General features: G+C 35.6%; 2 protein-coding genes across 6 annotated transcripts in view; one reads left to right on the forward strand and one right to left on the reverse strand.

Moving 5' to 3' along the window:
- Nucleotides 1–15094, forward strand: part of stim2b (stromal interaction molecule 2b) — an 860843-nt gene that overhangs the window by 262641 nt on the left and 583108 nt on the right. The gene's annotated exons all lie outside the window — the stretch shown is intronic.
- The window catches only part of sh3tc1 (SH3 domain and tetratricopeptide repeats 1), a 58282-nt gene continuing 43816 nt past the window's right edge, over nucleotides 629–15094 (reverse strand). For all 5 annotated transcript variants that reach the window (XM_073907437.1, XM_005166494.6, XM_073907440.1 and 2 more), the window contains 4 exons: nucleotides 13989–14111; nucleotides 10586–10736; nucleotides 7871–8067; nucleotides 629–3708 (listed from right to left, as the gene is read on the reverse strand). In XM_073907437.1, the coding sequence (XP_073763538.1) occupies nucleotides 3442–3708; nucleotides 7871–8067; nucleotides 10586–10736; nucleotides 13989–14111 (738 nt within the window). In that variant the 3' untranslated portion in view covers nucleotides 629–3441. The remainder of the gene's footprint in view (nucleotides 3709–7870; nucleotides 8068–10585; nucleotides 10737–13988; nucleotides 14112–15094) is intronic.

Genomic DNA, 15094 nt, shown 5'->3' on the forward strand with positions numbered 1-15094 from the left:
TAGCGCGAATTAACGTTTTAATGAGGAAAAATTTAACAGGATAAATTCATAAATAGAATATATGAATTATAGAATTATTAAAATAAATGAAATAAAATCCAATTTGTAAATGTAATGTAAATGTAAAAGTTTTAGTGAAAATTTTTGTTGTTTTATCTTAATAAAAAACGTGTTAACATGTTTACTAACATACTAAAAGCACACTGACATTAAATTGAATTGAAGTGTGCTACAATGTAAACAATTTACTTAACTGTTTCATCAGAAAACATATTTTATTTTATTATCTTTCTTCTGTTGAACACAAAAGTAGGTATTTCGAAGAATGTTTAAAACCAGTGACCATTGACTTCCATAGTATTTTCTTTTTTTACTATGCCAATGGCAACCGGTTTCTTAAAAAAATAAAAAAATACAATTGTGTTTAACATAAATAATAGAATTTAAACAGGTTTGGAACAAGTGAAAAGAGAGTTGATGATGACAGAATTTTCATTTTTGGTTTAAAGTTTAGTTTACCCAATGGAATCGAGTAGATATTGTTATTTAATTACAATTGTGTAGCTACATTCCATTCTGTTAACATTTGCATTCAAAGATGGTGAACAAAGCAACTTTAAAATGTTGATTAAATTAAATATTAAATCCACTTTTATTAGAGACCAACAAAATCTCTTTTTGACAAATACATTTGAATGCCAAGGCACAGGGTTTGTTTTCACTTAACTGACTGTGTTTGGACAAAATCATGTATTTCACCATGCGTGAACATCTTTATGTAAAAAACACAAATCCTGCTACTTTCTGCACAAACAACAGCCACTACTGAGTCAAAAACGTGTTCACTGACATCCCTTGCATGTGTCAAAATTATTAATCAATAAAAAAATAGATTTTGCAGAATGGTAAAACAGACATTAAGAAAGTCATAGTAATAAGCAATAATTTCCTCACCCCCAAACCGTCCATGTATTTGACTTTCTTCTTTCAGACAAACACAATCACAGTAGATTTCAATTTTATCCTGGCACCTTTTTTATGTATATCGTAAAAATAACCTAGGGTGGCACAGTAGGTAGTGCTGTCGCCTCACAGCAAGAAGGTCGCTTGTTCAAGCCTCGGCTGGGTCAGTTGGAGTTTCTGTGTAGAGTTTGTATGTTCTCGCTGCATTCGCGTGGGTTTCCTCAGAGTGCTTTGGTTTCCCTCACAAGTCCAAAGACATGCGGTACATGTGAATTGGGTAGGCTAAATTTTCCGTAGTGTATGAGTATGAGTGAGTGTGTATGGATGTTTCCTAGGGATGGGTTGCAGCTGGAAGGGCATCCGCTGTATAAAGCATATGCTGGATAAGTTGGCGGGTCATTTTGCTGTGGGGACCCCAGATTAATAAAGGGACTAAGCCGAAAAGAAAATTAATAAATGAATGAAAAATAACCTACACATCGCCATGGGGTTAACACAACTCTAATGAAAAGGATCGAAGTGTTTTTGTCTTTTTAAATGACCTTTGACTTGATGTATGACGCATGACAATAATGATGATGATGATAATGTACTCCGGTTCAAACAAACACGTAAAACAAAAACTCAAGCTTTTCTTCTTTTACAGTGAAATATAGCCAGAGCTTCCACTATAACGGAGTCTTCTGTCATGCATCATATGTCGATTTAGCATAGAGGTTGTCATGAATGTGCATTCGCAGCCTGATCTCCCAAGGAAACAAAACTGTTCTACGTTTTGTCAGCTTAGTGGCTAATTCAGTTGAGTTCAGTTGTACAAAAATGTACAATTTTTAAAAGGAGGCATGGCACCAAACTCTTCCCCTAAACCCAGTCATCATTGGGGGATAACCAAATCATACTAAACTGTACGAATATGATCATGAGATAGCGCCGGTATTCGAACTTTCAAATTGGTCAATAGATGTTCCCACAGTGCTCTTAACCACAAAAGGGCTCATAACTCCTGCACCACTTGTCGTAAACTCAAATACTCATTTGAAATTCTCTGATCATAAATAAGTAAATACAATTTCAACTATAAATTTGCTCTACGGTGCAAGCTTTTTAAAACTTCTGCAAACGAGTCCTACGTTTTACACCAGATTGGAACCAAACAAGTGCAGAAATATTCTCTGGACGTTGAATATAAGAGTTTGGTTTGAGTTTGGTTTGGTCTGGCCTGCAAGTGAGGTGGTGGATATCTGTCTTCTGCCCTGGATGAACCTGCTCATGCCTGACTGTTTCTCTCTCTGTCGTCCGCTTCTCCGCTAGGCCCAGGACGTCCTCGTGCCTCTAGAGTCCCCTGTGCCAGACCCTCCAGAGAGGTGGAGGCTTCCAGGTCACCACTACCTCCACTGTATGGACCCATTTACCAGCAGCGCCTGGGCACCCCGCACTTAACCCCGGGGAACACTGATTTAGCTAACCACATACTAGACTCATGTGCCACTGGTGCCCCCCATTGGCTTTGTGGAGAAATAGGTCAGCTGACATCCTGCCATTGGAGAACCATTGTCTATGGGAAACGCCAGCCTGGTGGTGGAGGTGGAGCTGGCTGTTGACCAACTGACCGACCGATCTACCAACCAGACACCTGCCATCGGTGCACCACCACCACCCTCACGGGATGGTGGGAGAAAACGGCCAGTCTGCCCCTTTCGACCGACACCTACCATTGGTGCACCACCACTTCCCACAGGACAAGCGACAGACTGGAGGCCTCTCTCGCCCTTCCGGCCCAACAAAACTTGGATCGAGGGCTGACTTTTAATAGATCGCAGCAACAAAGCTGATCTGACCCAAAGCTATTTTACTACTACTAAACTCATTGATTTGAGATTACAATTTAAACTTTTAAAACCTTTTTGTCATAAAAACGCATCAATCCGTTTTATTATATACATTTAACCCCTGGTGACAAATGGGTTCATTTTATGAAGGATTTATACACTTTTGGAACCATAAAAAGACCAAATCCTCAACACCATTATAAAGTATGAAAACGGAAAAATAAAATTAATAATAAAACTTCCACTGTGTTCATCTGAAAGAAAAAAGTCTTGTAAAAAATGAGAATGGCATGAGAGTTGGTATATTATGCAGTAATTATCATGTTTGGGTGAATGATTCTTTAAGATTATCTTCATTAATTGTAGATAATAACATATCTGATTGCTTCAGTCATGAGATATTCTGCCAAGTAGGTCATATAAAAGTCACTTTTTTTTCCATTTTAGAATTAAAACAGAAAGCAAGCAGTGCCTAAAAGCTGTATCACTCCAGTAAACACTTGCTGGACCGATCAACATGAGTCAGATATTCTGTAAATAGATCAACCAACACACATAACATCCGGCAAACATAAAGTAAACATAGGAAATTCACACACAAGCCAAATCAAAACATGCAGTGAAGTGTCATATCCAATTAAGTAAAGTTCTATCTTGCTGCCCCAGTTATCGTGTGTTTGTACTGGGATGTGGACCTGAAGCTGTAGTCTGGAGCCAGGTTGATTCTGCGAATGTGTAGATCATTAGCGAAAACTCGTGCTCGCTGGTAGAAGAAGAGTGAGAGCTCACGGTCCATGAGGAAGTTGTGATAGATGGTGGCCAGTCGGGTGCAGAGCTGCAGCTGAGACCTCTTATTGCCCAGATCCATCGCAGCAGCCAAAGCCAGGTGATAATAGCCAGCAGCATCAAAAGGGTCCTGAAATGAAGAGAGAGAGAGATTCTGTGCCATTTACTATTGCGTTTGTCTAGGAACTGCATCACAATCCAAAAAAAAAAAAAAAAACAGTAGCAGCTTCTGAAGATTCTCTTCAGTTGAAAAAAGGCCAAAAAAAAGTCAACTTTGTGTTATGGCACCTGAATTGACCAACAAAACATTCACAATAATGAGCATGAAAAATCTGTAGGACTTAACTCAAATAAATTAGTGAGTGAGAAAGAGAGAGCGAGAGAGAGAGAGAGAGAGAGAGAGAGAGAGAGAGAGAGAGAGAGAGAGAGAAAGCATTTACCCACAATTCACTGAGTTAGACAATAAAACACAGCTTCAATATTTACTAGGGGAAAAAAATGAGTGTGTGTCCTTCTAGCGCCCCAATACAATAATGCCTACATTATTGCACACACACCTAGATGATTATAAATGAATCATTGTAAATATACTGATTATTATTGTTTTTATTACTGTTTTATCCTAAAAATATAGTTTATTCTGATCTATTTTTGTATTGATTTGTATGAATAATTAATGTTGAATAATAATATAATATATTGAATATTAATGTGATATATTGAATAATATGATGTATTGTTGATACTTTATTTAATTATATATATATATATATATATCTATATATATATATATATATATATATATATATATATATATATATATATATATATATATATATATATATCATCTTTTTTTACTACTACTATTTACTGTGTGTACTGTTTTTTTTATTATGTATGTATTTTACTTTTTATGTAAACTTTATAACTGCTTTGGCAATACATTTGTAACAACAGTCATGCCAATAAAGCAATTATTGAATTGAATTGAATTGAATTCAGAGAGAGAGAGAGAGAGAGAGAGAGAGAGAGAGGGAGAGAGAGAGAGGGAGAGAGTGAGAGAGAGAGAGAGAGAGAGAGAGAGAGAGAGAGAGAGAGAGAGAGAGAGAGAGGGAACTGAACTGAACTGAACTGAAAACAACAGACCAAAGTCTCAGAGTTGTCTCCAGTGGTATTTAAGATTATACAAAGAATACAATCCAGGTGATGATCTCATCTCAGTAATGACTATAACGCAAAAAAACTTACTGACTGAAAGCAGATTAAGTGAAATATTTGGGAAATATTTAAAAACATAAATTTCACAGAAGGTCTGTTTTGTTTGTAATCATCATGTGAATCTAATAAATAAAAAAACTGCATTTGCATAACATCATTCAAAAATTTAATTTAGATATCATAGCTGCCAAAAGCGGGCAGCACGGTGGCATGGGTTTACTCTGGATGCTCCGGACCGGTTTCCCTCACAGTCCAAAGACATGCGCTAAAGGTCAATTGGGTAGGTTAAATTAGTAGTGTACGGGTGTGTGTGTGAATGTGTATGGATGTTTCCCGCAATGGGTTGCAGCTGGAAGAGCAGCTGTATAAAAAATATGCTGGATATGTTGGCGGGTCATTCCGCTATGGCGACCCCAAATAAATAAAAGCACTAAGCCGAAAAGAAAATGAATGAATGAATGAATGAATGAATGAATGAATGAATGAATGAAAAGCTGCCAAAAGCATTGGGTTTTTTGGCTGTGATTAAAACATCCAGAGCACAAAAATGTAAACTTGCCAAGTGACAAAAAAAAAGACAATAACAGCAACAACAACAACAGCAAAACAAAAAAATAAAAATAAAATAATAATTATTATTATTCATTTTATCATTTTCTTGTCGCCACAGCGGAATGAATCGCCAACCCATCCAGCACATTTTTACGCAGTGGATGCACTTCCAGCCGCAACCCATCTCTAGGAAACATCCACACACACACACACACACACATTCACACACACACTCATACACTAAGGACAATTTAGCATACCCAGTTCACCTGTACTGCATGTCTTTGGACTGTGGGGGAAACCAGAGCACCCAGAGGAAACCCAAGCGAACGCAGGGAAAACCAGCAAACTCCACACAGAAACGCCAACTAAGCCAAGGATCGAACCAGCAACCCAGCGACCTTCTTGCTGCGAGGTGACAGCACTACCGACTGCACCACCATTATTATCATTATAATTATTATTAATAATACAACAATTTAAATACTATTTATATTATTATAGAAATTAAGCCAGTAAAGAAAATATTACTATTTCAAACTGTATTTTGTATTTATTATTAATGTTATTAATATTATAATTTTTCAGTTAATTGATTAATTATACAGAAAAAAAAGTATAACATAATATTTCTAACAGCTAAACAGCTTTTAAGTTCCTCTTTTAAATACTTCAGATTTTTAAAAAGAAATTATTAAATTTTCAAAAGGGCGAATGTGCCAAGTCAATGAATGGTGATATCTGGCAACCAAATGACAGATTGCTAGATTCACAGATTTAATCTAATTTAAACATGAGTGTGTTAATGATAAAAATCTCCAACATGTACATTCATGAGAACAGACATCAGATTTACAGCGTCCCACACAGGTGTGCGCAATTTTCCTTTTGGTGAAGTGAGTTAGATATTTGGAAGGTATTTGGAAATCTGAGCAATACTTGCCGATGGCTATTCTCAAGTGTAAAACTATGTGGATGTTGACTGGTGTTGTTTTTATCTTAATGACATTAATAAAGGAATGTTTATAAGGTGGAGATCAGAAACTATTAACATCTGCTCAATTTTTAAGCTGATTCAAACGATTTCACATCTGGAATAGAGCATCTATTGAATTCTGTTGAGTTTGGGTCACTTTTCAGTGTCCATGTAAATATTCAACCAGTGAGTAGCACGATCACCTCACAGCAACAAGGTCGCTGGTTCGAGCCTCTGCTGGGTCGGCTGGCGTTTCTGTGTGGAGTTTGCATGTTCTCTCCCGTGTTGGTAGGGGTTTCCTCTGGGTGCTCTGGTTTTCCCCACAGTCCAAACACATGTGCTAAAGGTAAATTGGGTATGCTAAAATTGGCCATAGTGTATGTGTGTGAATGAGTGTGTATGGATGTTTCCCAGTGATGGGTTGTGGCTGGAAGAGCATCCACTGTGTAAAACATATGCTTGATAAGTTGGCGGTTCATTCCGCTGTGGTAAGCCCAGATTAATGAAGGGATTAAGCCAAAAAGAAGAGGAATAAATAATATTATTATTATTACTATTATTATTGTTATTATTATTATTAATACATCATATTTGTTTTTATTTACAGTACTGAAAAGAAATGTATTCCTTTACTAATGTATCTTTTTTATTTAAATAAAGCTATTACAATAGTATTATTTTTAATAATAATAATAATAATAATAATAATAATAATAATAGTAGTAGTCATATTGCATATGAAAACAGATTTCACTTCTTTATGTCCTCAACTGATTATTGATATTATATGTTATATATACTATTATAAATATACCTGTATATGTGCACTTAGACAATGAGTAAGCTTTTGTTTTTGTACTATGGAGTGTGAATAAGTATTCATTTATTCAGTATGTACTGTACTTAGACTGCCCTCTTCTGGTTTACCATGAAATGCAAAACATTTAACCCAGTACCAGCTTAATATCCAGACAACAAGAATTAAGCAAGGTGTACATTAATTTTCTGAAGCATTTAGATGTTATGACAATATTATGCTCAGAAATATGGTTTCAAAGACCAAACTCTACTCAATGGATAAGACAGATGTTGTCTAGCCCACCATTAGAAAATAAATCTTACATGCTAAACTTCAGTTATATACAAGATGTGGAATTAACAGAGAAAGAAGTTGATGCTTAGTTTTTGTGTGGACAATGCAGTTCCAGTCTTACAGTTCTGTTTTGATACACTCATCAATATATTTGCTGTAGCTTGTACGTAGTATGATGGATTACCATTACCAAAAAAGGGGAATTTTTATTTCTTGTTTTTTGTTTTTGTTGTTTGTCTGTTTTTTTGTTTACATTTTAACATATACTTATCCTTTTATTTTGTATAATTTCAAATGCAGCAAGGTTATTGTAAAAAGGGTATGTGAAATGTTGTATTTCAATGTGTACAAACTGAAAATTAAAATAAAAAATATATTATGGCATTTTTTTTTTCATTTGATTAACTAGATGGAGGATTGAAGTATTTGGTGTTCATTAGGTGTTCACGTTACCTTTACGTCATAAAAGATGATGTCTCCAAGGGTCTGGTAAACCCTGACATAATACAGGGCTTCCTCGTCATACTGCAGGGGAGATGGGCACAGAGACAGGGCTTTCAGAAAGTGGTGCTCCGCCATTTCAAACTGACCCAGACAATGGTAAAGTGTGGCAAGTCGATGGAAAGCCACTCTCTCATTCAAACGGTCAGCTGGAAGAAAACACACAAAGCTTTATCTGTTTCCAGCTGTTTATCATCAGGACCATGAGTTTACCATCTGTGCCATATTCTCAGAAACACATTCAATACTTTGGCAGGAAGCCACAAGCTGTGATGGAGTGTAAATCTTTATCACATAATGAATACCATGAATTTATAGTCCTACTGTACTGTATATGCAAGAGTTTGCTGGGATGCATTAATTCTAGATTTTTGGTTGTACAATTATAGTCTAAAGAATAATCACGGTTTTACAATTATTGTGCATTCATTTTTTTTTAAAACACTACTGGTTTAGTAAATCAAACGAAAACTCCTTATATTTTATTATAGTGTTATTTATTGATGCTCAGTGACCAATAAATACAGCACAAAATAATAATAAAAACAATACAGCAAAACAAGAATCCATTTCACTTTGGACTAAAAAATAAATGAAAAAAAATGTTTAGCTTTTGAACATTAGTAATACTTTTATAATAAATATAAACGACAGAACAATAAATAAATAAATAGTAGTCAAAGATTGCAACTATAGTATAAAATTGTGTGCGTTCCAAACAAAACATGCACTGCGTGCCTCCATTAGAAATAACGAACTTGCACGTCCCTTAGTTAATAGCCTCAGCCATAGTTAATCTAGTGTGTGTGCTTATTGGCTCTGTGCACAAGCGGAACTTTAAACTAGCGCACTGTTGGCGTAACTTGGTTGAGTTCCAGCAGTTTTGTTCTGTGCAGAAACGCTATGTTGAGAAGCCTTTGCAGTAAAATAACTTTGACGAATTAAAGCACGGTAATTAGTGAAATCGATTAATCACTGCATCATTAGCACGAACACACATTAAAAAATTAGTAGAGGTCAGATTTTTTAATCTTGCTGAATAAAGGGTTATTATAGTTAACAAAAGAAAAACTATTTTGTTATTTGACATAAAATTAACATTCATTTTAATATATAAAAATATATTTATATGTTTATTTAAAATGATTTTACTTCAGCTTGTTCACAATGAATTACTTTTCATTTAATTTAAAACTAACTCTTCGTCTAAATTCTTAAATAAAACGACATTAAAATAATTAAAATACATAAACATTTTTTTAAATATATGCAACTAAACATTAGGCATTTATAAAAAAATATACAAAGGATAGACATTAAAAATATTAAGATAAAATTTTAAGATAAATAAATTAATTGACTTGATAATAAAAATTATTTGACACATTGTTTTTTTTTAGTGCTGGGTAAAGATTAATCATGATTAATCACACCCATAAAATAAAAGTTTGTTTTGACATAATATTTGTGTGGGTATTTGATAAATGCATTATGTATATGTGTCAAAACTATACAAAACTTTTTGTCACATAGATATTTAGGTTTGTATATAATTTGTATATATATAAAAAGTGACATTTAAAGGCTTAGGGCGAGGCTGTGGCGCAGTAGGTAGTGCTGTCGCCTCACAGCAAGAAGGTCGCTGGGTCGCTGGTTCGAACATCGGCTCAGTTGCCGTTTCTGTGTGGAGTTTGCATGTTCTCCCTGCCCTTGCGTGGGTTTCCTCCTAGTGCTCCGGTTTCCCCCACAGTCCAAAGACATGCGGTACAGTTGAATTGGGTAGGCTAATTTGTCAGTAGTGTGTGAGAGTGAATGTGTGTGTGGATGTTTCCCAGAGATGGGTTGCGACTGGAAGGGCATCCACTGCGTAAAAACTTGCTGGATAAGTTGGCGGTTAATCCGCTGTGGCAACCCCGGATTAATAAGCAGATTAAGGGACTAAGCAGACAAAAAATGAAAAATTTAAAGGCTTAACCAGGTTAATTAGATTAACTAGGCAGGTTAGGTTTATTAGGCAAGTAAGTGTATAATGATGGTTTGTTCTGTAGACTATCGAAAAAACTATAGCTTAAAGGAGCTAATAATTTTGACCTTAAAATGGTGTTTAAAAAATTTAAAAACTGCTTTTATTCTAGCCAAAATAAAACAAATAAGACTTTCTCCAGAAGAAAAAATATTATCAGACATACTGTGAAAATTTCCTTGCTCTGTTAAACATCATTTGGGAAATTTTTTTTAATGTTTATAATATCCTAAATACTTAAAAAATATAAATTTTTTCAAATATATGTGTGCATGTGTGTATTTATATTTACATTATACATATACAGCGCACACACATATATTATATAAAAAAAGCTTTTTATTTATTAATTGATTAATTAGAATTAATATTTGCCAAGCACTAGCTAAAATAATGTTTTCTATATAAATATATATTATAAGTGCATCCACTGGAATAGTTGGCGGTTCATTCCGCTGTGGTAAATAAAGAGACTAAGCTGCAGGAAAATAAATGAATGAATGAAAAAAAAAAATCTTACAAACAACTGTATGCAATAGTAATTTTATGTAATCATTGTTAAGCCGCTTTGACACAATTTACATTGTAATAGAAAAAAAGATGAACTGAATTTACAGTGGTTGTGTCTGTGTGTGTTATCTTACCGAGACTCACGCTGATGTCTAATGCAGTCTGAGCAAACTCAAGGGCCTCTGAACTCTGTCCCAGCTGCAGCAGAAGCTCTGAGAGTTTATTACACAGCCGGAGCTGAGAGCCAACACTGCTCGTCTTCACTGCAATTGGAAGAGCTCGGTCCTTACACACACACACACACACACACACACACACACACACACACACACACACAAACACACACACACACACATACACACACACACACACACACACACACACACACACACACACACACACACACACACACACACACACACACACACACACACACACACACATTCTGATCAAACTCAAATAAAATGCTTATGATTTATGTTTTCTAATAAAAATATCCACTTGTTAAGTTGTGACTTACTAATTTAAGTTTTGAAACACTGTTTTCAGGTCCAAGCTTGCATTCATTTGAATTGAGAAAACTCAAATAATATCTGTATATGACTTCTGCATATTCGTATCACACATTAAAGCGCATCATTTACAAAATCACAGTGTTTACTACTAGGGCTGCTTGATATAGAAAAAATCTGAAACCTTGATATGTTTTGTTTTGTTGTGTTATGTTGTGTATATTGTGATATGAATTTAATTTCACCAGATGAATTGAATTGTTCTATTTGAAAAGATTTCATTCTTCAGGGTGTCAAACTTAGTTCCTGGAGGGTCGCAGCTCTGTACAGTCTAGTTCCAACCCTGCCCCAATACACTTATGCCTAGTTCAGACTGCATGATTTTAGCCCCAATTTTTACTCCCCGACAGGTTTTGAGAAATCGCCAACAAATGCCAAGGCAAATTGACAGGCAAATTGGTGCTTGTGCACATGAGTGACAATCACACAGTATGAACTATGAAAGACGCAATCTGAGAGAATCGCAGATGAGTCGCCAATGCCTGTGAGATATTTGGCATGCTAAATATCTGGAGCTGTCGGCGATTCAAATCATGCCGTGTGAATTGAGTTTTGACTAAAAATAACATATGCGATCACTTACAGGCAATGAGAGAGCAGCTTTCACTTGTGTGTGTGTGTACCTGCTGGCCAGCGGGAGGTTAAAGGGAGTTAAAAAGTAAAAAAAAAAAAGTTAAAAGTTAAAAGCGCTCCGTTTCAGTTTATTTGGACCCAAGAAATGGAGGAGAAACTAGTGGAGGTTTGACAGGAGCACCCATGTCTGTTTGACACTTCATACAGAAAGTTAAAAAAGAAAGTTGAGGAGAAATTGCTAATTCCCCTCAGACCCAGGTGAGCAAATATGTACATTTTCTACCCTATTAAACGCTTCTTTCTCTTTATGTAGTCAATAACAAAAGATATACTACATGTTTTGGTTGTGAGACGTAGTTTAGACAAAGTTGTCGGTGATTCTTTCTATTGTAAAGTCATGCAATGTGAAAGTCCCTGTCGGTTATCCATCTTGCAGTGTAAACAAAGCAGCGATGAAACGCTAGCCCAGATAGTCATGCAGTGTTAAAACATCCGTGACATGACTACTTTGAAAATTCTGCAGTCTGAATTCGGCATTACCTGTACATTGCAAACAAACATGAAGGACTCAATTAGTTTGATCAGGTGTGTTTGATTAAGGTTGCAGCTACACTGTGGAGACCTGCGGCCCTCCGGGAACTGAATTTTACTCAGTTCCTGGGATAATCCAGATTGTTTTTTCTATGCAGTGTGTTTGCATCAATTATAATAAATTAGAAGCATATTTTAATAAAACAGAGCAACAATAAAAGTGAAATATACAATGCTTTATGGTTTTCTAGAGTATTTAACAGTTTTCAGCTACAGAATGTGTGTAATCAAACAAAACAGCATGATCATTGTTGTATAAGTTATTTTAAAATAATAATATTTAATGATAACTTTATCTTTTAAACTTTAATAAATGATCTAATCCTGTGACGTGACTATTGGAGATACACACATTGCGATATCGATGCTCAACAATATATTGTTCAGTTCTATTCACAACAATCTTTGGACACCTATATTTGACTTTTAATAGATGAGTTACTGTCTGTCCGGCTGAGATTCAGGAAATAACATTGAAATCTAGATTTTGCAGTAGCATTAAAAGGAATAGTTCAAAACTGCAAATTTTCTGTTAATTCACCCACCACTAGTCGTCCAAGAAGTAGATCACTTTTTTCTTCCGTGCAACATTCGAGAAGATTTTGAGCTGAATCTGTGCTCTATGGTGATTCATATTATGGGAGTGAATGGTGACAGGTTGTTTAGATAAACACAAAAACACATATAAACAAGTCAATCAATAGCTGTGGGTCCTGAGGACACACCAGTGTCTTGTAAAGTAAAACGATTATTTCGTGTGAGAAATTTAACATTATTTACAATTACTTACTTATTTACTTACTCCCAGGGCCGTTTATATCATTTATATACTTATTTATAAGTTGGTATTTAGCAGTACCATGTTGGTGTTTCGTAACATGAAATTTTTGCAAGGTGGGTAGTTAGCCCAACGCTCAACTCTCAACCTGGAGGACCAGGACATTCACTACGGACATTTTAGCTTACCCAATTCACCTATAGCGCATGTGTTTGGACTGTGGGGGATTACAAAGCACCAGGAGATAACCCACACGAACGCAGGGAGAACATGCAAACTCCATACAGAAATGCCAACTGGCCCAGCCAGGGCTCAAACCAGTAACCTTTTTTCTGTGAGGCAACAGCGCTACTGACTGCACCACCATGCCACCCCTATTTACAATTATCCTTTATGTTATTAGCTTTTATTCACATCCTAGTCAAACAGTTACACACTTAACACAAACAGTTAAGGCACTTGTGCGACAGTAGTCTGATTGTAGCTCCGTCACTTTTAATGACGAAAGCACAAGAGTTGGTGATTCAGTCACAAAAATCTATCAACAAACTGCTTAACCTGACCTTCTGTCCTGTCCTAGCGCACTTGTACTTTTATCATCAAAAGCCTGTGGGTGACCTGATGACCTGTGTGTGAGTAAATTAACTGCAATTTTTCATTTTTGGATGAACTATCCCTTTAAATAGATAATGGAACACTAAATAAGACATTCTGACTAATGTTGGAAACCAGTAACCAATGACTTCCATTGTTTTTCCCATTATGAATGTCAATAGTTACATGTTTCCAGCATTTTTCAAAAGATCTACTTTTTTGTTGAACTAAACAAAAAACCCAAACGACTAATTTTTATTTCAGGGTGAACTACCCTACTCACTTTATATCACATTGTAAGTTAATATTAGTATCATTTGTTGTTGAAACGGAAACTGGTTTGTGATCTCAGACTTAACAAGAGGATTGTAGTACAAATTAATTAAAAAACAGGCAGAGTAGAATAACAACAGAAGATGTCCCTCTTACCCTGTAAAAGCAGATGGCTTTGTCTCGGTCCTGTGAACTGTTGAAGAACACGTCTCCAGCTGCCTCCAGCATCTCCAGTGTGAAAAGTGTGTCTCCCGTGTTCAAAGCCATGTCCTGAGCTACCTGATACAGACAGAAACAGCATAAAATTAATCTTGTCTGAAGAAAAGATCAAGTAGTTTTCCACTAGCATCATACTGGACATGAAACTTTGCTGTTAAACTGCTTAGAGTGGTGTGAAAAAGTGTTTGCCCTCTTACTGATTTCTTATTTTTTGCGTGTTTATCACACTTTAATGTTTCAGATATTGTCCAAATTAGTATTAAAAAAAACAGTAGGCGAGTTGTACCAGAATGACTACCTCTGTCAAAATGATGAAGTGCACATCCAATGGAGACTTTGCATTCCCATGAAGAAGAAAGCGTTCCATTCATAATACACAAATTCATAATATATAAAATAGACAGTAGTTATCGGTCACACTTCATTTTAATGGTCCCATTGGTGAATTTAAGTTACATTGCATCTACATGCCAACTAATTCTCATTAGATTATAAGTAGACTGTTAGGTTGGGGTTGGAATTAGTTTAAGTTGACATGTACTCGCAAAGTTTTTTATAGTCAGTTAAATGTCTGTTTAAGGAGCAGTATTAGCAGATATTAAGCAGACAGACTACAAATGCTCAAATGGACCATCAAAATAAAGTGTTGCCTAGTGTTCTAAGGGTTCAAAGTTTAAATTCAAATGTAGCACCTTCTATAGTATGGGATTTGCGGCAGTTGTTGCCTGATTAGTAACACAAGTGTAATGTACAGCAATATGGGTGATGATAAGACATTTTTGGGATTCCTTTTTTATCAGATATCAGTACAGTTGTGTAAGAAATCAGTCTGCCTCGAGCCAACTTCCACTCTAAATCAGGGTTTTTGCAGGTATCATAAAGTAAATTTAAGACTTTTAAAGACATTTTTGAGACTATTATGCATGAAATTGAAGAATTAAACAGGGCTAAATGAATGAGTTAGAAAAGATTTTCACCTAGCCCAATCACCTAGACGACCAATCACTTCTGAAGATATAAATCGGGCCAATGTAATGCCAATT

Source organism: Danio rerio, chromosome 7 (genome assembly GCF_049306965.1).
Source record: "Danio rerio strain Tuebingen ecotype United States chromosome 7, GRCz12tu, whole genome shotgun sequence".
In the NCBI taxonomy this organism is placed as follows: domain Eukaryota; kingdom Metazoa; phylum Chordata; class Actinopteri; order Cypriniformes; family Danionidae; genus Danio; species Danio rerio.